This window comes from Felis catus, chromosome D1, assembly GCF_018350175.1.
Source record: "Felis catus isolate Fca126 chromosome D1, F.catus_Fca126_mat1.0, whole genome shotgun sequence".
Classification (NCBI taxonomy): Eukaryota; Metazoa; Chordata; class Mammalia; order Carnivora; family Felidae; genus Felis; species Felis catus.
Genome location: NC_058377.1, coordinates 115072663 through 115096503, shown reverse-complemented (window position 1 = coordinate 115096503; position 23841 = coordinate 115072663). Strand labels below are relative to the sequence as shown.

The window sequence follows — 23841 nt, the reverse complement described above, 5'->3', positions numbered from 1 at the left end:
CCTTGCTGTACAGAAGGAGGGAGCCTTCGTAAAGATGCATTTCATCATAATTTAGTAATAAAAATTTTACTTTCTAGTAGCACTTGACCTTAGCAGTTCTGAAGTCTGTTGTTCTGTGAGACTTGGGTGCCCTGTGCTCTACCTCTGGGTCCTGGACTTTGTGCTCCTTCCTGCCTCGGATGGACAGAGGGAGGCCTACTTATTCCTTATTCCTGTTTCCACAGGGCTGGGGGTGACTGACCGAGTGACAGTGGGAACATTTATTTCAAAGGACAAAAAGTTGTTTTTCATTTTCAGATAATCCTTGTGTTTTTTCGGAGGATGGAAAGATCTGTGACTGGAGCTGTCTGGGGCTCCTCAGGGAATGTGTCTTAGCCCAGAGAAACGATAGGAAGATTATCGTGTTTGTGGAAATTAATACGAAAGAAGCCAGAGGGTTGAAGTCATTTTTTAAGTCCTGGGACAAAAGCTTCTGTGCTCCAGAGATGCGGTTTCGGTGGGGCACCTGCAGGGTGCCTCTCGTGCTGTGTGTTTCTTAGATCCTGGCAGGACCCGGTGCCTGTGCGTGGAGGGGTGGGGGGGGTGCCCAGCGGGCCCCGGCACAGCACCTTGGCGTCCTGATGTCCCTGAAGCCGCGTGGACGGGTCCTGGGCCACAGCGCATCAACGAGGTGTTCCCTTTGCCCCTCGGGTCTCTTCCAGACCATGTGGTCGTCTCTCCTCAAACTGACTAGCTTGTTTTTCCTTCTGCAAGTCTGATGCCAGTTTGTGGGCTGTTAATCTAGTTTACTCTCCGTCCTCCCTGACACTGGGGCTCCTTCCCATCCCTTTTCTCATAGACACTTGCCTTGCTGGGAACCCTCTGGGCCAGGTGGCCGTGCAGGCCCATGGCCAGGCCCCTGGGACAGTCCCGTCCCTTTCCTAGGCAGATGGCTCCCAGCAGGTGCTCCCATGAACCCCGCACACTGTTGGTCTGCCTGCTGTGGGCACTTCTCCCAGTTCTGGAGGCCTGGAGCCCCCTTGGACCGACCTGTCACTGGTGGGGAAACAACTTGCCACTTCGGAAACGTGCACCCTTTGGAGAAACCCGTTGAGAACTCCTGGGACAGGAATTGGGCCCGGCGGGTTCTTGCTCTGTGCTCCTTACCTGTGCTGGTCTCTGGGTGGTGTCTTCTCGAAGCTACACGGGACGGGCGTTCTGCCCCATGCCCTGTAGACCACTCCGGCTCTCCCGGCATGCTTCCCTGGATCCTGACCTTGCACCAACAACGGTCGATTCATAACGTTTTGTTGTAAGTTGCTGTACAGTGAATCTGTTTGTAGCTTTGGTGCGCGTAGCTTCCTGGGACCGCCGTCACGGGCCAGGCACAGAACAGGACCTCACTCCGGCCTCTGGCCCGGTCTCTGTCATCGTAGCTTGGCCTTGGAGAAGGCCACGTAAGTGGGGTCGTGTGGTGCGTGTGTCCCGGAGACGGGCCTCCCGGCGTGCCTGAGGCCCCCACAGCCGAGCGGTATTGTGTGTGGCACAGTCTCCATCATCCAGGTGTTTTAGGGATGTCCGGTCAGTTAGTGATGAGTCTGCAGTGGGGTCTGCCGGTTTCCGGTCTCTGCTTCCGTCCCTGTCTCCTCCGCGCCTCGGGTGGGTTATGTGCGCCCCCCCCCCCCCCCGCCAGCCGACGTGTCGGTTTGGGTTACGTCTCCGCTGTTGCCGCAGGGATGCAGTGAGCCTTCTCCGCTTCCCGGTCTCCGCGTCCGGGAGACCACATCTGCCACATGGTGTCCATGTTGATCCGTGCAGCGTCTCCTTCGGCCACGGCGGCCCCGTCACGGCGGTACAGTGGCCGCTTGCCGTGGGCGGACACGTTTCGAAGAGCTGGGGCGGAGAGCAGTCTGTTTCGTCGTTTCTCTTGCCCTCTTTCCGTTCGCGGCAGCCTGGTTTCTCTCTTCCTCCGGCAGCGCTCTTGGAGCAGCCCTGCTTCTCTCCTTACTGTCTCCTCTTTCCTGCCCAGAGAGTGTTCAGTTCGTTCCTGAAAGACGTTTGTGCTGGATGTGGAAGCATCCTCACTCCGAGATCAGGACACGAGGCGTGGAGGGGTCGCGGCCTCTCCAAGCACTCGCAGGTGTTAGATGCGGAGAGCCAGGGTAGTGCCTGGAGTCTCGGCATCGGCCGCTCGCCCCGCAGTCCGGGTGCCTGCCCGGTGCGGGCCCTGTTTCCCGGGGAGGCCGTCCGCTGGCTCACGGACGGGGCCGGAGCCCGTGTCTCTCCGCGGCGGACACGCACCGTCTCGCTTTGGGTCCGGGGGTCCCTTTCTCCGAGTTCCTGGGCTGTCCTTTCGGAGCTCTCGGATGTGGTCGCTTCACGAATTGTGAGGCTGGTCGTATCGTGCTCAGTGGAAACCGCCGCGTTTACCTGCTGCCCGCTGCCTCCACCCCGGACCCAGCAGGGCCGCCGCCTCCTCTGAGCCACAGCCCGCGGCGCCCACCGCGCCACCGCTCTTCCCGCCCGGCCGCCGGCTCCCAGCCGGGGTTTCCGAGCTGCGGCCGTGCCCGCGCGTCCCAGGTGCGGTAGCGCCCCGGGCTCTGACGCCAGCCGTGTGTTTGGGTTTCAGGCGCGCCCACACCCTGACGGTGCTCTTCATCCTCACCTGTGTGCTCGGCTACGTGACTCTGCTGGAGGAGACGCCTCGGGACACGGCCTATAACACCAAGAGGTAACACGGCCCCCGGCCTGGCGGGTGCAGGCACCTGGCGTGCTTGGGGGGGGGGGGGGGTCCCTGCTCTCCGCGGGCCGGCCTGTGGCTCGCGGGGCCAGTATCCACTCGCGGGCTGGCCGGGCTCCCGGTGTCCCCGCTGCGTGTGCCCGAAGCGTCCCTCCCAGGCTGCCTCCTGGAGCTCTGTGCTGTGTTTACCCCTCTTCCACCTGTCTCAGGACTCCTGAGGGTGCTGCCCCTCGTGGACCTGCAGCCAGTGAGGGATTCGCACGAGTAACAGACCAGAATGTGCCTCAGCGCCTCCAGGGGTGGAGCCCAAGAGGGGTCCTGGTCACTAGTTCTGGCGGGAGGGATGGTCTCCCTACACATCCCACCAGCAGTGCCCTGGACCCTGCCTGAGTGTCCTACGGTTCAGCTCGGTCCTGCAAGATCACCCCCCATCACCCCTGCAGGTGCCAGCCATATGCCTCAGTTGTCACCGGTGCTTCTGACCAAATGGCTGCGAATCAGAGGTTTCTGTGATCCCCTTCTTGGTACTATTAATTTGCTAGAGCGACTCACAGAACTCGGGGAAGCATGTTGCTAGATCACCGGTTGATTAAAAAGGAAGTAAGTGAGGGACAGCCAGGGGTGAGAGGTGCCCGGGGCGAGGTCTGAGGGCTTGGGGCGTCCGTGCCCCCTCCAGGCACGCCACTCTCCCCCGACCTCCACCTGTTCACCAACCCAGAAGTTCTCAAAACTTGGTGCCCTGGGTCTTGTGGGGGATGAGTGACTGTTCCATCGCCTTTGGTGATTTGACTCCGCCTTCAGCGCCTCTCCCATCCCCGGAGGTCAGGGGGTGGGACAGAGAGTTCCAGCCCTCTAGTCCCGCGGCTGGTTCTCCTGGCGGCCAGTCCTCACCCTCAGGTGAGGGTCCGAGACGCGCCTCAGTAACATAACACAAGAAACCTTTAGCCCTTCAGAAATCCCTGCGGTTTTAGGGCTCTGTGCCAGGGGCGGGGCGGGGTGGAGGCCAAGTGTTTCTTATTATAAATCACGGGACCACAGAGCCCGTGAGTTTGGGCATCTGAGAATGTACAGGTTTGTGCAGAGCCGTGCTGAGCTCTGATACTGCTGCTTTTGGAAAATTTTAAGTGGGCTTCTCGGGCGTGATGCCCTTGTGCGGGTCGGGAAGCGGGTAGACTGCCTTTGCCGTATTATTTCCAGACTCGCTGGCCGGTTGTGTCCCTTGCTGGAATCCCACAGATTCTGAGGCCACTCTCAGAAGTGTGTGAGGAAGATTGGCTGGTTTAAGAGCAGATTCCCGTGAGGTTTCTGCACTGGATGGACTCCCCCAGGCTCAGGAAGCCCCTGTTGCAACTCTGACCCACTTGCCCTGGTGTGACGGGCACCAGGGCAGGGACAGAGGCAGAGGGCAGCGCCGGAGGACCGGAGGTCAGATTTGGTTGGCGGGGCCAGGCTTGTAAAGTAGGGGTGTTAACGCCGGCCCAGAAGTGCGTCCTGAGCACCGTTCTTTGCTCTCAGGCATCAGTAGCCCGTGAGGACGCCGGGTGCTCTCTCAGCGGTGTGTCCGGCCGCCCATGAGGGCACGCGCTTCAGAGCCCCCAGTTTGTCTCCCAGGCCACAGCCAGAGGGTGGGGGCTCTGCCCCTGCGCCCTGTCCCTGCGCCGTGTCCCTGGCTCCTGGTTGCTGACATGGGGCTCAGCCCAAGTGACTTTGTTTTGGCCCTGCTGTCTCCTTTTTAACACTGCAAAGACGTAGGTGAAACTCAGACGCGTCTTACTGAGTGAAAGAAGCTATGTGGAAAGGCCACGCACGCTGCAACCGTGTGACTCTGGTAAAGGTGCAGTGGTGGTAAGGTCACTGGTTTCTAGGGCGGTGGGGGAGCCAGTGGTAGAGCGCTGGGGAGTGTGGAGAGTGTTTTGAGTGTTCTGTACGGTAACTATGATGGTGGACCTGTGGCTGTGCGTTGGTCAGTGTACACAGGACTCAACAACACAGAGTAAACCTAATGTTCACAAGTGAAGGAAAGATAATTTCGGACGTCGGGGACCCAGGAAGGGATGCAGACTGTGGCCAGAGTCTCGGGGTGTCACAAACGCGTGAAACCCCCTCACTGAAGGGGCGGGAGTCCGTAAGACTCAAGGCAGGTCACCCGCCCGCGAGCGCCGGGCTCTAGTTGACGAAGTTGTTCCCGGCGGGGTCAAGTGACCAGTCCTGGAGTGAACAACTGAGTACGAGGCCGGCGGCCGGTGGGAGCCCCGTGCGGTCTCACCGCTGAGTGGGAGGTTACAGGGGATCGGGGGGAGGATGGGCCCTGGGGTAACGGGTGGTGGTCGGAGACGTAGTAAGAACTCGTGTTTAGCTTAACGTAGGTACAGCTGGTTGCGCAGAGAAACATTTCTCATTTGTGTGTTTGCACGGTTTGTACACACAGCTCTATCGGCCGAGAGGCCCAGAAGCTATAATGCCCCAGTGGCAAGGAGCACGTCACCCCCCAGAACGTGGCTCCCAAGACCATCCTCCAGGGAAGGAGCCGGGGCTCCCAGAGAAATGGCTGATCCCAGGCCTGGGGCAGGAGATGCCAGGAAGGTCTGGGAGGGTCGTCTAGCGCCGGAAAGGAAGTGCTCAGAAAAAAGCACAACGCCCCACAGATGGGGTTATGTTAAAGCGCTGATACAGGAGACCATCGAAAGGGCTCCCAATGGTCAAAGTAGGTAAATGGATACAATTTGAGCAAAAAAAAAAAAAAAAAAATCTATAAATTATTACCACATCATAATCCAAAGTATAAAATGCATATCCGTGAGTCCGTGCCAATATAAATGATAAAGTAAGTGAGGGAGAAGAGACAAGTAGCCCGTGTAGATAAATTCCAGATAAACATAGGTGTTCCCCAGCCCTTGCGTGCAGGCTGTGTAGAGGGACCCCTCCCCCCCAAGAGCAGAGCAGGGAGGGCACCTGACAGGTGTGTCCCAGCCAGGGGACGTCAGAGATCATGTCGGTGTGATGGGATCTTACTCCCAAAAACAAGATCGAAATCACAGAAAGCGGCAGATGGCATTCGCTAAGGGTCGTCCTCCAGAGCACCTGACCGGTCTTCAAACTGCAGGCCATCCAAAACAACGCCTGAGGCACTGTCACAGCCCAGGGGGGTTTTGACCCCGAATGTCATGGGGGTCCTGGTGGGGTCCTGGGCCAGGAAAGGGACTTTGGATGAAAAGTGAGAAAGTCTGAAAACAGTGGACTGTGGTTAATGTACCGGTGTGGATTCGTAAATTGTGACACGCCCCATCCTCACGTCGGGTGTTAACGCAGACCTGGGTGCAGGGAGCGGGGGGGATACTGTACATCCTTCACCTGACTCACAGATCTTGCCAAGTGACCCTAAACACTGCCTCAAGATGTACAACCGAGGTTGGAATCGAGACTCTGACCTGGTGAGGGCAGGTGGGGCACAGGCGCCCTGAGACTTCACCTCCCTCGTTCTGCTCTGGTGGTGACTTCTCTGGGGGTCACCCGTGGCTCCAAAGCTATCTCTCGGTCGTGCCAGGAGGGGCCTCTCCTGGGGGTGGAGGGTGTCACACTGGGAGCGCTGCCTAGTGGGGGTCTGTGTGCCCCTCCAGGCAGCCCCTTGCAGACTTCCCGCCTCCCCACACCCTGCCCTGAGCAGTGGGCACCTCACGGGCCCTCTGTGTCAGCCCCTGTGATGGGGATGTGGGTCTCGCCCTGCTGAGCGCAGTGGCCAGTGTCCATCGGTCCTTCCACACTTACTGTGGTCCGGAGGCCGGCAGGAGCAGGGAGCCTGTCCTACTCGGGACAGGACCACCCTGCACACCCACAGCAGCATGTTGCCCAGTGTGATCGGAACACACCCTGGCCACAGAGGGGCGGGCAGGAGCAGAGGGGCTGGCAGGCGGTGTCCTGTGGGGCCCGGCCTCACCGGTGCCTACCCTGGACCCTGGGCGCTCTTAGCAGGTGGGGGGGGGGGGGCAGGTGCTTCCAGGCCGACGCCTCCGGCCTCCCGTGTGGTGTCGCATCGTGCGTGTTGGAGGGCAGCAGCCCAGCTGCAAACAACAATGTGCGTCCCTGCCATGGGACTGCCGGCAGTGGGGAGGGCAGGCGGCACTGCCCCCCTCAGACCCTGCGCTGGGCGGGCGGTGGCCGTGTGAACGGAGTGTGAGCACTGCTGTCTGCGTGTCCTCCTTGCTCCTGTCCGCCCCCGCCCCCCCCCCCGTGCAGGCACGTCTCTGTGTGTCTGTGCACTTGTGGTTGCAGCACGTCCGCTTGGTCCTGTTGTGAATTAGCCCTGTGGGGATTGCGTGGGGGGTGCTGCCCTTGCCTTGCGGGAGCAGAGAGCCTTTCGACCCTAGCATCCTTCTGTCTTCGGCGGGCCCTCGGTGCCCTGGGTGGTCACATGTGGGATTTCAGGGGCTCTTTCAATGGGAAGCACACACACTAGTGGGCACCGCTTTGCAACCTAAACGACGCACAGCCTCCACCAAGGGTCTCGTCCCGAGGGCGAGTCTGCCTCTGGCGGTTGGCCTGGGTGCCCCCCCCCCCCCGCCCCCGCGAGGCCCGGCCTCCTCCCTCCCTGGGGACAGGGGCTGTCACTGCAGAGGGCATCCTGGGGTCCCTCCTACCCCCAACCTCCCGCCTGGGAGACACACACTGAGGGGCTGTTTGTTCTTTGTTTGCAGAGGTATTGTGGCCAGTATTTTGGTTTTCTTATGTTTTGGAGTCACACAAGCTAAAGACGGGCCATTTTCCAGACCTCATCCAGGTAACTCGCCCTTTCTCTTTCCGTGTGTGCCCATGTGACGGTTCTGTCCCGAGCAGTCGCTCCGTGTCTGTGCTGCCGGGTGTGAATGTCCTGTCCTCCTCTTCCCAGCCCCTCCCGCCAGCCAGGGCGCACTGTCACAGCAGAGGGCGAGGGCTGGGTTTCCTGCAGCCCCTTCTCCCGTCTCTCTGCTCCTCACCTTGTCCCGCAGCTGTCCTTCCCCCCCCCCCCCCCCGTGTGCCTTCCACCCACTGTGTCTCAGGGGGCTGCTTCTGCAGACCTTGGTGCCCCAGGACTGGCCAGCGGGGTCGGCATGGGCTTCAGCTGGTGGCCCTGCCATTGGCCTGCTCACTGGGTGCCATCTGCAATGAGTTCTCCTGTCTCTAACCCCTAACCCCCAAGTTGAGGGAGTTCCAACAACCCTCTGGGCCTCGGAGCTGCAGAGCAATGCTCGAGCTGCCCCCTAGTCCTGCCCTCTGCCCCCCCACTGCTGGTCCTGCCCCTGCCCCCCACCTCTGGTCCTGCCCCCTGCCCTGCCCCAGCCCCAGTGTGTCTAGGGCTCCAGCCTCATTGAGGGGCCGCCTCTAAGGGCAAGGCATGGTTGGTTTCCTGAAATGTTACAACTTAGTAACCTTTGTAATCTTAGAACCTTTGTTTCTTTTCTGTCTTAATAGGGGTGTGTATTCATTGTAGAATACTTGGAAAGTACAAAAAGTATTTTAAAATAGAAACAAAAGCCACCCACTCACAGGAAGAAGCCACTGTTAAGGTTTAGTGTGTCTCTGCACATGCATGTACCCACGTAGCATTTCAACATGGGATCCCACTCTGTGTGGTTTTATATCAGACTTCCTCACTTCAGGGAAACACAAACACCCCCTTACTCATTTTTTACTTGGCAGCTAGATATTTAATGGCTGCTCGTTTGGTGGTCATCTGAACGCACTCCGGTTTGTTTCCCAGTCGTACCATCGCCTGTGTCCGATCATTCGTGTAGCACAAAGTCCTGGGAGGAGAAGCAGCAGCTTAAAGGGCGGGACTGTCTTAGGCCGTGCTGGAGGTGACCGGACTGCCCTGGGGAAGGGGTCGGTGAGCGCCGTGGCTGTGAGCTAGGTCCCCGGGTACTCCGAGCGGTGCGGGGGCACCTGCCTGGGGAACCTGCGCTGGCTGGTCTCACCGGCCACTCTGCCCCCCTCGATGCCTGGTTGGGACGCTGACACCGGGTGACACCGCCTGGTGCCTGCCGGAGGGGCAGTGGTGAGTGCACGCAGCTGCACGGCCTGGCCCTGCGGCTCCCCACCTGCTCAGTCTTCTGGGCCTCAGAAGGGTCTGAACTAGCCAGAGTGAGAGAACACTTTAAAAGCCACCAAAAGTCACGACAAAAGTCCGGGTGCCTGTTGGATCGGCCGGGAAGAGTTCTGGAGAGTCAGCGGACGGAGGGGGGGGCGGGGCAGGTCGCTTGTGGGCGCTGGGCCCAGCCTGGGATCGGACAGCGGTGGGCAGCTGCTTGGCCTCTGGGCTCCTGGGAGGCCCTGCATCCCGTTCAATCTGGGGTGCCGGTCACCCGCTCCCATCTTGCGTGCTGGGCTCTGCTGCGCCTGCCTTTCGGTTTGGTCGCTTGGTGTGAGCGGCTTCCCTGCCGGTCTGTGATTTACCGAATGCGGGGGCCCGCTCTGGGGCACCTGCTCCCTGGTGGCGGGCAGGACGCCTCAAACTTGTCAAGTCAGAGCACATGGGAAGTGGTCCCCTCAGTCCTGGGCAGCACGCCATGGGGACGGCGGGGGAGGGTTTTCTGGCCCAGAAACAAGGTGCTTTGTTGGGAAACTTGAATTGGCTACAGTTCCAGTTGAAGCTGGCCCGTGAAAAAGGCACCCTTCTCTTCACGATTTCTGTTTTCATGCGTGGCTCCCTCTGGAAGCTGGAGTAAACAGAATATTGTGAGGGCTGCGGGGGCCGCTGGATTTGATGCGCAGGAAGAAAGTGGGTGTGCAGGTGGGGCGGGTGCTCGGGGAAACCAGGGGTACACCCGTTGCGTGTTTGGGGGCGGGGCGGGCCCTGGGGGTTCTACAGGTGGAGGGGGATGGGCAGTGGGGCATGGCCAGCTGGAGGCCCTCTGATGGGGGAGGGGGGCAGCGGTCGGGGAGGGGAGCAGACGAGCTCAGTGTCACAGGGTCCGTGAGGAAGGTGCCCTCGCGGGGCTGTGGGGCGAGCACTCCGGGGAAGCACCCTGAGTCGCTTTACCGCAGGCCCTTTTAGATCCTGCTGCAGCCCTGACCAGAGAACTTTCCAGGCTTTTCCCAGACTCCACGGCAGCAAGGCTAGTTTGTCACGTCCACTGTTTACCCCGCGCCCAGAGGCACTTGAGCCAAGCGTCCTTCGTGCTTTGTGCTTCCTGCCTGCGTGAGCTGCAAGCGGAGGTTTCACAAGCCCGAGGGTGCTGGCTGGGCCCCGGAGCCCCACACAAGCGCCTCCTTACCAGCTGCCCTCCCTCCCCCTGCCGGCGGCTGGGATCCCCAAGGCCAGCGGGGCCAGGGTCTCTTCCACATTTGTAAGCACCACCGTTTTTATTCAGGGAAAATCGTTTTTAAAACTAAGCTGGTGGTGTTTCTTTAAGCAGACACAAGCAACAGGAAAGTGGATAGTTTAGACCGGTATTAAACAGGATTGTCAGGATTGTTGGAAGGTGAGAGTTGTCATTTGTGGTTTAAAAAAAAATTTTTTTTTTAACGTTTATTTATTTTTGAGACAGAGACAGAGCATGAACAGGGGAGGGGCAGAGAGAGAGGGAGACACAGAATCTGAAACAGGCTCCAGGCTCTGAGCTGTCAGCACAGAGCCCGACGCGGGGCTCGAACTCACGGACGGTGAGATATGACCTGAGCCGAAGTCGGACGCTGAACCGACCGAGCCACCCAGGCGCCCCATTTGTGGTTTTTTTAATTTATTTTGAGGGGGTGCGCACGTGAGTGGGGGGCGGGGCAGAGGGAGGGAGAATCCCAAGCCGACCTCAGGCTCCGGGCTCCGGCGCAGAGCCCCCTGTGGGGCTTGGTCTCATGAACCCTGAGGTCGCGACCTGAGCCGAAGCCAAGAGCCACGTGCTCCCCCGTCATTTGTCTCAGACGATGGTTTTAGATGCTTCCTCTGCTGCTTTTTCCTCCCCTGGTAAAAATCTGAGCCTCCCCTTTTGAGGGATGAAAACCAGGTGGCCGATAAAAGGAATTTGGGGGTCAAGTGGTTTTTTTTCTCTGCTTTATTGAGATTTCACTGGCCCAGAACGACATGTGGGTTTAAGGTAGACCAGATGATTGACAGCCCCCCGTCACCCCCGCAGAATTAGTTTCTTTTTTGTGGTGAGAACACTGAAGACCTCCCTCAGCAGCTGGGAAGTGTGTATTCCGGGGACCCGCGGTGCGGGTGGAGATGGGAGTCTTCTGAAAGTTCGACAGAAGCAGGGTCGGTCTAGCCTCCGGCTTGGCATTGGAGACCGTTGTCAGTGCAACTCACCGCGATAGCGCTGAAGGAAAACAAAGTCTCCTACGCATTCGTGGTGGAAACTTAGCATGCTGGGATTCATAGGTTTTCTTAACTTGCCAAAAGGCGTCCGGCAGAAACCCACTGCAGGTTTCCTCAGCGGTAAAGGTCAGAGGTCTCACCGGTACACACGCGCAAGGGCGCTGGCTGCCCCCGCTTCTGGCCCCCGAGGAGGGGGGAGCGAGGAAGCTGGGAGCACTGGCCGGAGGCATGGGCACAGCCCAAGCTCGCTTCTGAGTGAGGCCTCGCGCAGGCGTGCTGCCGGCCAGTGGCGGGGCTGGCGCCCCTGACGCTTGTGTTCTGTGTCTCTCTGTAGCTTACTGGAGGTTCTGGCTCTGCGTCAGTGTGGTCTATGAGCTGTTCCTCATCTTCATACTCTTCCAGGTGAGCGGGTTTTCTTGGATAATCTGGGAATGTGGGCGGTGCCACGGCCCCGGTAAGCGAAAGGTGTCCGAGAAGGCTTTGCCCACCAGCCCCTCGGGAGCTTTGGCAGGAAGCGAGGCTGTGAGGGGGGCCCTCCAGAAGGGTCCGCTTTGGGAAGGCTGCGGGCACCGCGTCTCAGCAGGGTCTCTGCCCTGAGCCGCGTGTGGGCCCTGCCCAGTGGGACGGTCTGCTCGGGTGGGACGCCTGCCTGTCCCCCGAGCAGCAGGGTCCCACCCCTGGGGAGGGCGGCATCCCCACTAGCTGGTCCTGGGGTTTAGTCCTCGGGGCTTCTCCCTCCGAGTGCACTTTGTGCAGCAGGATGGTCCGGAGGGAGGCCGGAACGTTCTCCGTAGTAAACCGTGGCTCCCCACTTGCTGGCACTGGTGTCTCTTTACTGAAGCTTTTCCTTCTGCTCAACCCCACATGCACCTAGACGGTGACCTTCAGTTTACAAAGTACTTTCTTATTCACAAGCTCACAGCTCCCGTCAGTTCTGTCTCTCGTGGTTTATCGCCACGTGGTGAGATTCACTCTTAGCGCGGTGTATGGTTCTGAGTACTGACACCTGTATGTGTAAACCCATGTCTAGGACACAACAGTGGCTCGTGTCCCCCAGGGCGCCGACCTGCTCTCCCTCCACCACCAAGTCCTGCCCTGTGAGAACCCCCTGGGGGCGTGCTCGCTTGTGCCTCCTGGGCCCTTGGAGGGCGTTGGGGTCATCGGGGTCGTGGGGGTCGTGGGCCATCTCCTGCTGGGTGGGGCGGCCTGGACCTCGAGCGGGAGCCGTTTCCTGGGTGGGGCTGCTGGTGACAGGCCCTTGTGCACCCGAGCACGTGTTAGGTCTGCTTGCACTGCTTCCCGGCACGACTGGCCAGTGGCTCCCTCCAGGAGAGCGCTCCTGCCACCAGACCCTGGGCGGCACCCGCGCTTGTCGGAACCCTTACCGCGGCCGCCTCTCCTGGCCTTGTTTGCGTTTCTGGGTCAGCCAAGTGTCCCGTGGTGCGGTGCTCGCACCGCGGGGCCGTCCTGCTCGCGGTCTGCAGCCCGCACCTGGCACAGCTGTGCCCGAGCGTGTGGGTTCGTGCTCTCTGGATACAGCAGTGCCCAGCCTCCGATCCTGTGGCTGATGTCACGGTCTGAGGGTCACTTCCACAGACCCCAAGCTGGGGACAGGTCAAGTTGCAGGACAGGGCAGTGCGTCTGTCTGGCACAGATGTGATGCGGGTCTGAGGCCAGAAGACGTCTGTCACCCGACCTCATCCTCTGCCCTGCTTCGTCCCTTGGCTGGTACTTGGGGCAGGAGTGAGGGGATGGTGTCCTGACCTCAGGCCTCCCGGGGCCACTCCCTGTGGGCCAGTGGCCAGAGGGGGCCCGAGGGAGGGGTGAGGCTGTGTCTGCCGCGGGCAGCCTTCCGTCTGTCGACCCCAGAAGTCTCCTTAGCGCTAAGGCCAGAAAGGGCGGTTTGCTGCTGTTGGTATCCGTGTCTGGGAAGGCTGACCTGATGTCGTGTTTCTTCTGGGAGGGCCTGTGGAGAGGGGCAGTAGCAAGACCCGTGACCTGTGACCCCACCTGTGTCCCCACCCACACAGCCTCCACGTGGGGAGCGTGGCGCATCTCCTTGGACTCGGGGCCTCCCCACCCCCACCACGTCTGCCCGTCCCTGCGCTGCAGGGTGTTTGTCCCCACTCGGCAGAGGCGTCATCCACACACCCCAGGCCACACGCACGCTTTCGGGACTTTAGCCGAGCTCTCCCGTCGCCACCAGCAGCATGTGGCCTCACTGACCAGGGCGCTGGCCTTGCAGACTGTCCAGGACGGCCGCCAGTTTCTGAAGTATGTGGACCCCAAGCTGGGAGTCCCACTGCCGGAGAGGGACTACGGGGGAAACTGCCTCATCTACGACGCAGACAACGAGAGTGACCCCTTCCACAACGTCTGGGTACAGGCGGGCCCTAGGAGCTCCGTGCTCGGGGTGGGGCCAGGAGTCACGTGTTTAATCAGCTCCCCAGGTGCTGACCTGTCCTGCATGTTTCTGGAACCCCGGTTGTTCTGCAGATCAGACAGGGTGGGGTCCCTCCTGCCTGACCCAGGGCTCCCTTCAGCTTACCCCACTTGGCGAAGGGTCCGTGCAGCCCCCTTGTGGGGCAGGTCCCTGCGTCTCAGCCTGGAGACCTGCTCTCCTCTGTGGTCAGGGCGTGCTGTCCGCCTGCGTGTGGGATCCCAGCTTTGTCCCTGGGATCCAGTCAGCACAGCTCAGAGAGGCAGGAACCGGGCCCAGGTGCCCATGGAGAAGGAGGGACCAGCGGCTGTGGGCCGTGCACGAGGCCAGTGTCCTGTCCCCACAGGACAAGCTGGACGGCTTTGTGCCTGCGCACTTTCTTGGCTGGTACCTGAAGGTAAGGTGACCTCGTCGTCAGAAGGACGCCCTGGTTTTCAGGTCTGCCTTGTGCTCTGAAGCCACTTCCCAGCCACAGGCTGACGTTCAGAGTGGTTGACTGTGGTGGGCGAGGGTCTGGGGGCCATGGCTCAGGCCAGGCAGCTGTCCAGAGAGTTGGCACAACTGCTTGGGCACCCTGGGTCCTGCCCCGACCCGCACTTGTCCTTGGTGTCGTGGCCTCCAACCAGTGCCTCGCCCCGCTCCTGAGGGGGTCAGGGGTGTCGCCCTGGAGCGGCTGACGCTCTGCCGCGGCCTGCAGACCCTGATGATTCGTGACTGGTGGATGTGCACGATCGTGAGTGTGATGTTCGAGTTCCTCGAGTACAGCCTAGAGCACCAGCTGCCCAACTTCAGCGAGTGCTGGTGGGATCACGTAAGTGCCAGCAGCTGCCCTGGGGGGTCGAGGGCAGGATGGGACTGGGGACCACAGGCGCCCACCACCTCCCTGGCTCCCGCCCCCAGTGGATCATGGATGTGCTCGTTTGCAATGGGCTGGGCATCTACTGCGGCATGAAGACTCTTGAGTGGCTGTCTCTGAAGACGTACAAGTGGCAGGGCCTCTGGAACATTCCGACCTACAAGTACGGCTCTCTAGCTGCCCTGGTCCGTGGGGGGAGGGATGTCAGCCCGACCCCAGCCTGTCTAATCAGGTCCTCCTCATCCCCTGCCAGCATTTTTCAGAGGCTCTCCAGGAGCTGCCCCCGTTAGGTGACCCGGGAGGGCGCTGGGGAGTGGGGTCTCCCGCCCATCACGGGCCCCCGGCATGGCTGCCAGGTGGAGCAGAGGGGCCCCGGGCTGACGGGCACCTGTGCTCCCAGGGGCAAGATGAAGAGAATCGCCTTCCAGTTCACGCCCTACAGCTGGGTCCGCTTCGAGTGGAAGCCCGCCTCCAGCCTGCGCCGCTGGCTGGCCGTGTGCGGCATCATCTTGGTGGTAAGGCTGGCCAGTCTCGTGTGCGCGCCTGCTGGGCAGCCCGGCTCGCCACCCACCCTCCTCTGTCCCCCAGTTTCTGTTGGCAGAGCTGAACACGTTCTACCTGAAGTTCGTGCTGTGGATGCCCCCCGAGCACTACCTGGTCCTCCTGCGGCTGGTCTTCTTTGTGAACGTGGGCGGCGTGGCCATGCGGGAGATCTACGACTTCATGGATGACCCGTGAGAGCCGGGGGGCGGGCCTGGGCACACTTGGCGTCGCTGCCCCTGGGGCACAGCCACAGTGCCCTCAGCCGAGTGCCTACCCCCGCAGGAAGCTCCACAAGAAGCTGGGCCAGCAGGCCTGGCTGGTGGCGGCCATCACGGTCACAGAGCTGCTCATCGTGGTGAAGTACGACCCACATACGCTCACGCTGTCGCTGCCCTTCTACATCTCCCAGTGCTGGACGCTCGGCTCTGTGCTCGTGCTCACCTGGACCATCTGGCGCTTCTTCTTGCGGTGAGTGCCGTGCTCCCGGTGGCCTTGACACCAGCTCGGGGGCCGTGTTCGGCTGGTGTCTGGGTCCCGCGGCCCCTGCCTGTAGCTGGGTGGGGGCGTCCCTGTGAGGGGCGGTTTCGCCCTGTGAGGGGACTGCCAGGGGCCGGCCGGTGGTGACTTGGCCCCCACTGTCCCCAGGGACATCACCCTGAGGTACAAGGAGACTCGACGGCAGAAGCAGCAGAGCCGGGGTGACCAGGGCAGAGCCGGGGGCGACATGGATGGACACCTGCCTGGGCCGGAAGACCCCCCAGGGCCTGTGGAGCCTGAGAGGGAGGGGGTGCCAGCCCCAAACTGATGTACCTCACGACTGCCCAGAGCCCAGGCCTGCTGGAACCTTCCGACAGGCCTCAGCCCTTGTGGTTTTATTTTCCCTTTCTCCCATGCACATAGCTGGGCTCTGTGGGGTGCAGGTGGCCCCTGACCCAGGTGTGTGTGTGTGTGTGTGTGTGTGTGTGTGTGTGTGTGTGTGTGCGCGCGCGCGCGCGCGCACGCGCCGCGCACATGTGCTCCTGGGGCTCCTCTCAGCCTGACCGTTGCGGCTGGGCTTGCTCCGGGCAGCTGGTCCCCTCCCCTTTCTGCACAGTCAGCCCGCCGGCCTCTGGGCCACAGCGAGCCCTCAGCACCCAGACAGACGGCTCAGGCCCAGCAGAGGCATCACGGTGCCTTCCTCTGCTCCCTGGGCCCCCAGCCACTCTGAAGCCCTGACTGCACCTCACTGGACCCCCATTAGCCCCTCGACGGCACGTGTGAAGGACGACCATCCAGTGATACCCTGAGACAGCTGAGAAGGGGCAGGTCTAAGCAGGCAGCCCTGAGCCACTTCCTGGGGAGGCTTCATCTGACCCAGCAAACCTGGGGGTGTGAACGGGGCCGGAGGTCACCGGATTGGCTCCTTGAGGAATGTGGAGTCAGAAACTCAAAGGCTCTGGGCCTGAGGTTGGGAGGAGGGGCAGAAGGTCTTCGAGAGCTAACAGAACAAGTAAAGCAGGTCCTTCCCAGCTCCCGGCCCTGTGGGCCCTGTGCATCGTGTGCCCAGTGCTGGTGCTGCCCAGAGGGCTGGGGGGACATGGGCAGGTGTGCAGATGGGCCGCCCCGGAGCTGCTGCCGGTGGGGGTGATGGGCCGCTGCACGAACCCAGCGGGGGAGCCCTAACAGCTGCGACACTGACACCGTGCCTGGTGGAGACCCCACAAGGACAAGCACTCCTCCTGCCAAAAAAAGTGCTTTAATAAAAGTGTCTGAAACTTTCCCACAGAAGTCCATCGATTTGAACCCTTCTCTTCATTCTCAGCCAGGAGGTCCAGAGGGGGAGGGGCAGGAGGCCTCTCAGGAGATAATCCGCAGGCCCGGCTTGCGTTCTCCCAGGGCCTGAAGGAGGTCCTCAGTCTGCTGCGTCCAGTAGATGTCGTACAGGCTGCATGCGCAGGGAGGAGGCTGGGTCATGGCCTCGCGGGCCCTCCCCCAGCTCCCGCCCCCCCCTCTAGCTCCCCCCCCACCACGCCCCACTCACACCAGCTGCTCCAGCGCACAGTCAGGCCGCTCCAGGCTCTCCATCAGCTGAAGGATGCCCCGGTCGTCCATGCAGTTGTTGCTGAGGTCCAGCTCCCGCAGGCTGCGGTTGACCACCAGGAGTGAGGCCAGGCTGTTGCAGCCGCCGTTGGCCACGTCGCAGTCCCCCAGCCTGGGCAGACAGCAGGGCACAGATCAGGACAAGAGGATCTGCCACCGAACAGGGTGCTGGCAGGGCTGTCCACGCACCGCGATGTTCATGGAGCCCTGAGGCACGTGTGCGTGCACACCGCGCGCCGAGACCTCAGGGTCGTAGCCGTTCCCCAAACCTCGAACTTGGGAGCACGTCTGTCTCTGACCCAGTGGCCGGCCCCAGGCAGACACCCCGACCAGAGAGGGAAGGAAGGTACACACAGCTGCCCTCCAGGCCGAGCGGTCAGACGGACCTGAGGCTGGCACACCCTGGCCACAACCTCCCCGGGGCCAACTCGGGTCACCAGAGGGCCTCCTACAGCCGCTTGCTTGCTCACCACCAGGTGCTAGAGCCTGGCTGGGCTGCCAAGGAGGCACCCAGAGGCCAAAGGTGGGAGGGAGGAGGGTGGCCAGAGGCACGAAGTACACAGAGGCTTCCAGCCTCCAGAGCAAGGACACCTAGGTGGGAGGTGGAGCTGAGGCCCCAGAAGCTCCAGGCCCCCAGCCTGGTGTGACAGCTGAGGTAGACCTGAGTCTACGTGGACCCAAGCCACGCCCCTGCCCCGCCTGCCCCCAGAGCACCCCAAGGAGCTGGCAGCAGACCAGGCCCTCTGGATAGAAAAGCAGGGGACCCTGTCGGGCTCAGCCTGCAGGGCCAGCTGCCCAGGGCTGCTTCAGCCACACCCTTCACCTGTGTCCCGCCCAGCATGGCCAGGCATCCCCAGAAGCCACAGTGAGAAGCAGAGATCCAGAGGCCGCCAACAAAGCCAAAACCTGCGACAGCAGAAGCAAACGGCTGACGGGCCAAAAGAGAACAGAAACAAGAACGGGCTGTCGGGCTACAGGGCGGTCGGTGAGACCCAGCAGTGGGTTCCTGAGAGCTCCAGGAAGGAAGAAACAAGATTGGGAAAATCCTCAAAGGCTCGACACTGGAGCACAAACAGGCGTCCAGCACAACAAAGGAACCAGGACCCCGGAACACAGCCGTGCAGGGCAGGGGCCAGGGGTCCCAGCGCACAAAGCAGGTGCTGCCAGGCCTTCGGGAGCCCGCGGGTTCCGGGAGTTGCCAGACGTGGCCGTCAGGAGTAGGGAGGGGCCCCAGGGGGACGCGCGGGACCCCGGACTTGGACCCATCAGACTGAGACGTGCCCGGCACGCCCGTGCTCACTCACCAGAGCACCCGCAGCGTGGCGCTAGGCTGGCTCAGGCCCTGGCAGAGCTCCTGGACGCCGGAGTCGCCCAGCTTGTTGTCGCTCATCTGCAGCTCCACGAGGTGCTTGTTGTGGGTCAGCATCGCGCTGACGTGGGGGCAGCACGCGGCCGTGAGGCCACAGGACTTCACCCTGGGAGAGAAACAGCACTAGGGCCTGGCCACGCCCACACCTCAGAGGCCCCGGAGGCCCCGCCCTCTAAGGACACCCGGCACCCCCTCCCGCACATCTCCCCTGCCCGCAGGCGCAGAAGCTGACCTGGGGCCCGGGCCCGGGGGCACCAGCACCACTGTCATCCCCGAGGTGTCCCCAGGCGCCACGCTCCTCACAGGCCCGCCGTACCCCGGCTGCCGTCGGGCTGCGCTCACCACAGGGACTGCAGCTGGCATCCAGGCTCCAGCAGGCTCTCACACAGCAGCCGGGCACCCTCGTCCCCCAGCGCATTGCCTGCCAGGCTCAGCTCCTTCAGGCTCTCCTTGGCCCTGAGCACTTGGCACAGGTCTCTGCAGCCCGTGGTGGTGATGTCACAGTCCCAGAGCCTGCAGAGCCGGGGACGCATCACTGCAGGGCCCCCAGGGGACACACAGCCAATCTTCTCAGATACTCCCCACCTGCCCACTGGGGCCACGGCTCTCTGAGGAAGCAGGGCGGGCGCAAACTCACCACAGGACCCTGAGCCGGGAGCTGGGGTGCAGCAGCGCGGGGCACAGTGTGGCGATGCCCTGGTCACCCAGCTTGTTGTCACCCAGGTCCAGCTCCTGCAGCGAGGCCTTGGAGGCCACGACACCGCACAGGTCCTTACAGCTGGCCGGCGTGAGGCCGCAGTTCTCCAGTCTGGGGGCACAGGGGGGCCGGCAGAGCTGGGAAGCCCCCGTGGCCCCGTCCCCCCCGCCCCCCACCCCCGCCAGACCCCACACTTACTTGAGCGTCTCCAGCTGGCAGGCAGAGTCCACCAGGCCCCGACACAGCGCCTGCACGCCAGCCTCGCCGATGTCGTTGTTGCTTACCACAAGCTCCTTGACGTGCCTCCAGGCCCTGAGCACTGCGGCCAGGGGCTCACAGCTGGCGGCCGTCAGGTTGCAGTACTCCAGCCTGGGGACAGGTGGGTGTCGGGAACTCTGGCCAAGGGAGCTCGTCCGGGTCTCCTCTCCCACCCCGGGCTGCAGGGCGCATGAGACTAGAGGGCTGCTGGGCAGGGACAGCAGTGGCTAAGGGGCCATCACCTTGCACGGTGGGCGCTCAGGGCCTCTTGGAAGCCGGCCGCCAACCACGAGCCCCACCCTGAGCTTGGGGGTCACTGGACCCGGGAGAAAGATGCCAGTCTCCCGATCTGGGTCTGCCTGCCCTCCTCCATCGCTGAGCCCATCAGCACACTTCTGGTGGCCAGGCCGCCCCACACGTGATGTGGGGCTACAGGCCACCTTTCAGCTTTTGGACCACAGCCCCAGCATCACACAGAAGGACCATCGGCAGGTCCCCCAGAGCTCCCTCTTCAAAGCTCCCTGCAGCCAACACGCTGAGGCAAGGGCTTGCCCAGGGCAGTCCTCAGCCAAAACCACAGTGACCCGGAAGTGTAGGGCTGGGGGCGGCCTGGGTGGTGGGCCCCACACTCACTGAAGCTTCTCCAAGTGGCACTGGGGGTCCAGGAGTCCTTTGCAGAGCAGCTGCAGGCCCGCGTCCCCCAGCGGGTTGTCACTGAGCTGCAGCTCTCGCAGGGTAGGCAGGGAGCGCAGCGCGTCGGGCAGGACCTCGCAGCCGGTGTTCGTCAGGCAGCAGTTCCGGAGGCTGGAGGACACCCAGCCAGCCATCAGCAGGGTCCCCGCCAGCCAGGCCATGGCCCCCAGGGAAAGTGCCCCTCTGTCCTCAGGAGCCGGGGTAAAGCAGACACAGCACCAGCACCTCCCCCCACCCCCACCCCCTCGCCTGGGAGAGCCCTGGGCCGGGCCTTGCGAGAGGGCCGCCGCCTCCTCTGGGGTCTCCAGGCACAGGAATAGAGGGCAGGAGGGGATGCACCTCGGGGCCTAGAGGACACTGGGTCGCGAGCCCAGGAACAGGAGGCAGGGCCGTGGCGTGAGCAGACCCCACAGGGGGACAGGGGCCCGAGACAAGGCGGGAGGAGCCCCCACGCTCCCGCACCTGCTGCTGTCTCCTGCCCCCCTTCCCCAGGCTGACCCAGTAGGTCCACACCTGAGCTCAGGGTGGGGCAAGCACCTGGGCCGTGTGGATCATACAGGCTCACCTGAGCTTCTGGATCCTGCAGCTGGGGCTCTGCAGGCCCTGGAGCACCAGCCGCACCCCGGCATCGTGCAGCTCATTCGTGCAAAGGCTCAGCTCGGTCAGCGAGGGGTTGGCCTGGAGGGCAGAGCAGATGTCCTTGCACCGCACCTCCGTGAGGCCACAGTCGTCCAACCTGTGGACGGGAGCGTACGGGTCACCTCACGAAGCTTCCGCCGAAGACACCGGCACGTACACAGGTGACGTCTGGGCCCCCACACCCTCCACGCCGCACTGCGGGGGCACAGTCGGCACGTGAGAGCTCTCGTCTGCCTCCCGGGAAACACCAGACCGGCACCAGGCGGCAGCTCTGAGAAGTGCCACGGAAAGGGCACGGCACCTCGGAGGGGCCAGCCAACCGGAGGGGCTCGCCAGGACGGGCACGAACGGCAGGGGCCTCCCCGACCAGTGAGAACTGAACGCTGGTGGGAGGAAAACCAGCTGTCGCTCACAGGAGAATCACAGCTGATGAGTGTGAACGCAATGAGGGGATTAAAAATCCCCATTAGACAAAGGCCCAGTAATAACTGTTCTGGCAAGATCCACCGACGGATGACAAAACCAGGAGGTCAAAGTCTGAGCAGAAGCAGGATGTCAGCAGTCTCTGCGTATCTCACCCAAGATATTTACCAATTACAAAGAGGAGACAGGAACTCTGTAGTGGGGACAGCCGGCAGACGCCGCCCTCACAGGTGGTCACGGTGACCAGAGGTGACCGTTGGGTGCCATGGCAGTCGGTAGGATACAACATACCCCGCAGACACAACAGCATTTCTGCATATTCTCGCGAAAAACTTGTGACTCGGCCCTGACGGGAAGTCAGAAAGACTTCCCAGAGCCTGAGCAGGCTCAAGAGTCGGGTGGCCGAGGACAAGGAGGGACCATGTAAAATGTGCACTGCGCATCAGAAGCCCCGCCCACTGTGGTGCCGGGGAAGGCAGCAGAGCGGCCGGCCGGGGGTGGGGGCCCGCCTGCGCCTGCCGCCTCCGTGTGCACCTACCTGACCACCTGGTACTGCTGGATCAGAGGCAGGAGCTCCGTCCACCGGGCGTCACTCAGCTGCTGACACTGAATGTCGAGATTCATGGTTCGAGGTGAAGTGTCTTCTAGACAGAAGGTGGACGGAGAACACTGCAGCCAGACTCCCTCAACGCCTGATGGGCCAGGGACCCCGCAGAGGGAAAAAAAAAGCCCCAATAGGACCCCCAAGTGGGGGCTGATGGTTCAGAAGCCACAGCCCCTCCCTTGGCCAGTGAGCACCAGCTTTGTTTCCTTTCTTCAGCACCCTTATACACCACAGCCTCCAGGAGCAAGATCGGGGGTGGGCGGGGGGAGGCTGCACCTGCTGGGCTCCCCTGACAAAGGCCACCGCAGAGCTTGGGGACAATGCTGTGGGGCCTCACCTCTCAGCCTCCCACACTCAGCCTTTATGGGCCCCTCCTGCCCAGCTGGGCCATCGGCAGCCCCTGCTTCTCACTTGCCTGTCTGTGCAGTGCCATGGACACTCTGCCTGCCAGCTCAGCCAGCTTCTCCCCTCTCAGAACCAGAGGGCTGCACTGGCTGGGCAGGCAGTGCCACAGCTCCACCTGGCCAGAGAACCCCCCCACCCTGGCATTCCAGGACCCTGGGCCTGAGCTGCCTGTGCTCAGCTAACAGTTCTCCGAGGGGTATCAGCTCCAGATGCCCCGGAAAGGGCTGAGTAGGTGGGGGGTGGGACCCCAGGCCCACTGGCCCGCACTCTGGGTGGTGCACTCATGGGTGGTCACTCTGGTGCCCGTGTCCACCCACAGTCCCTTTCTGGGGGCTGAAGACTCCAAACAGGCCGGGGCACATCCTCAGCCCCACCCTGGGTCAACCCAGGGCCACGGAGAAATCAGGCCATCAGGCAGGACTTTGGCAAAGCAGTCTGGCATGGGAGCAGCTCACCAGGGACAGCACAGAGCCTGAGTAAACGATTAACTGCCTGCTGATGCCGGAGCTTTAGGGGAGCACTGACTGTGGCAGGGGGACCGCTGGCAGGCGAGAGCAAGGGCATCCTGCTGGGCTGGAGGCAGGGAAGGGAGCTGGGTTTCACTCAAATGCAACAGAAAGCCCAGGAAGGACCCACACCTGGAAACAATGAATTCCTGCTGCCTTCCAGAAAGGTCAGGACAAACAGGATGACTCAACCCCATGTGAGGCTCCTGGTGCCACGACACCCCAACTTCCTGCAAAAACTGCCTCATTCGTGTCCCTGGCGGAAGGCAGGAGTCCCCCCTCCCAACCCCGGCAGGTTCAGGGCCAAAGTCCCTGGGAGGTGCGGACCAGGTAAAGGCTCCCGCCAACCAGCAGGCAAGGTTTACGTGTGCACGTCCTGGCGGATGAGCCCGCGGAGGAAGCTGGCTCTCACAACCGTCCAAAGGAGGAACCCAGAGCTCGCCCAGCCCGCTGCCCAGGCCGCGTAAGCAAACCGGCTCCGCCCCCGCGGGTCCCAGGGTGTGGTCAGTAAACCCTGAATCCAGAATCCTTAGTCATCACGGGAGAAAGGGAGTGGGAGGCGGGGTTTCAGAGGGACCCTCTCTCCGATTCCTGACATCCAGGGCCTGGGCTCTCCCGAGGTGATCTGCAGTGCAGAACAAGGAAACCCGAAGCGAGCAGCTGAGTCCCCCCCCCCCGCCCCCCACAACACCCTCCCAGGGCTTGACCAGACCCTGGAAGAACCCCTTGGTTGGGCTGTGGCGCTAGGAGGACACTTCTTAACCTCTGTGGGCCACGGATGCCTTTGAGAACCCCAGGAAAACCTGTAATGCCCGCAAAGACGCCGTATCTCCCTGCTTCGCCCGGAATCAGGACCCCCACCAGCTCGGCTGCTCCCTAGGGTCCCAAGAGGGCACTTAGTGCTTTCGCGTGTGACAAATGGCCGCTGCGCGGGGCCGTGCCCGGAGGACAGGAGCCGGAGGGTTGCGTCCCCGGCCTGAGCCCACCCGAACCGGACCGGAAGGCTGGAGCGCGTCCCAGGCCCACTGAGCCCCAAGCCCGGCGGCCCCGCACCGCGCGGTTACCTGCGCGAGGCGCGGGGGGCGCCCAGGGGTGCGCCGGGGTCCGCACGAGGCCTCCCAGAGCCGCGGCCGCCGCCCTCCCCGCACGCCGGAGGCCGCGCATGTGTCCGGGGCCCGCGCGGGATTGCTCTGCGGGGCGGCGGCCTCTCGGGGCTCGCGCGCGGGGCCCCCGCGGAGGGTCCGGACGCGGGTCGCCCCAGCTCCCGCCCCCGGCCCGCTCCCCGCGCAGCTCACCTCGGGCCGAGCCGCTGCTTCCGCGGGGGCC

General features: G+C 62.5%; 2 protein-coding genes across 8 annotated transcripts in view; one reads left to right on the top strand and one right to left on the bottom strand.

Annotated features, from left to right (window-relative positions):
* Positions 1-16600, top strand: part of PTDSS2 (phosphatidylserine synthase 2) — a 21102-nt gene extending 4502 nt beyond the window's left edge. Inside the window, exons 2-12 of one of the 2 annotated variants that reach the window (XM_023240234.2) lie at positions 2609-2710; positions 7411-7493; positions 11338-11405; positions 13249-13383; positions 13790-13840; positions 14141-14254; positions 14344-14462; positions 14700-14814; positions 14888-15033; positions 15125-15310; positions 15488-16600. In XM_023240234.2, the coding sequence (XP_023096002.1) occupies positions 2609-2710; positions 7411-7493; positions 11338-11405; positions 13249-13383; positions 13790-13840; positions 14141-14254; positions 14344-14462; positions 14700-14814; positions 14888-15033; positions 15125-15310; positions 15488-15647 (1279 nt within the window). In that variant the 3' untranslated portion in view covers positions 15648-16600. Of the gene's footprint in view, positions 1-2608; positions 2711-7410; positions 7494-11337; positions 11406-13248; positions 13384-13789; positions 13841-14140; positions 14255-14343; positions 14463-14699; positions 14815-14887; positions 15034-15124; positions 15311-15487 lie in introns of those variants that run through there. The other variant, XM_023240235.2, reaches the window with a different exon arrangement.
* On the bottom strand, positions 16562-23841 carry RNH1 (ribonuclease/angiogenin inhibitor 1). 6 transcript variants are annotated; one of them, XM_045039775.1, is made up of 10 exons: positions 23811-23841; positions 21539-21644; positions 20504-20674; positions 19879-20049; positions 19186-19449; positions 18928-19098; positions 18633-18803; positions 18226-18396; positions 16863-17033; positions 16562-16766 (listed from the first exon to the last, which is right to left on the bottom strand). In XM_045039775.1, exons 2-10 carry the CDS (start codon positions 21622-21624, stop codon positions 16679-16681), a joined length of 1464 nt encoding a protein of 487 aa, XP_044895710.1. In that variant the 5' UTR covers positions 21625-21644; positions 23811-23841; the 3' UTR covers positions 16562-16678. The 6 variants fall into 6 exon arrangements, with proteins under 6 accessions (XP_044895710.1, XP_044895708.1, XP_023095997.2 ...); XM_045039773.1 differs by lacking the exon at positions 23811-23841 and adding an exon at positions 23580-23801 and having other exon boundaries at positions 21539-21692; XM_023240229.2 differs by lacking the exon at positions 23811-23841 and adding an exon at positions 23580-23797 and having other exon boundaries at positions 19186-19356; positions 21539-21692.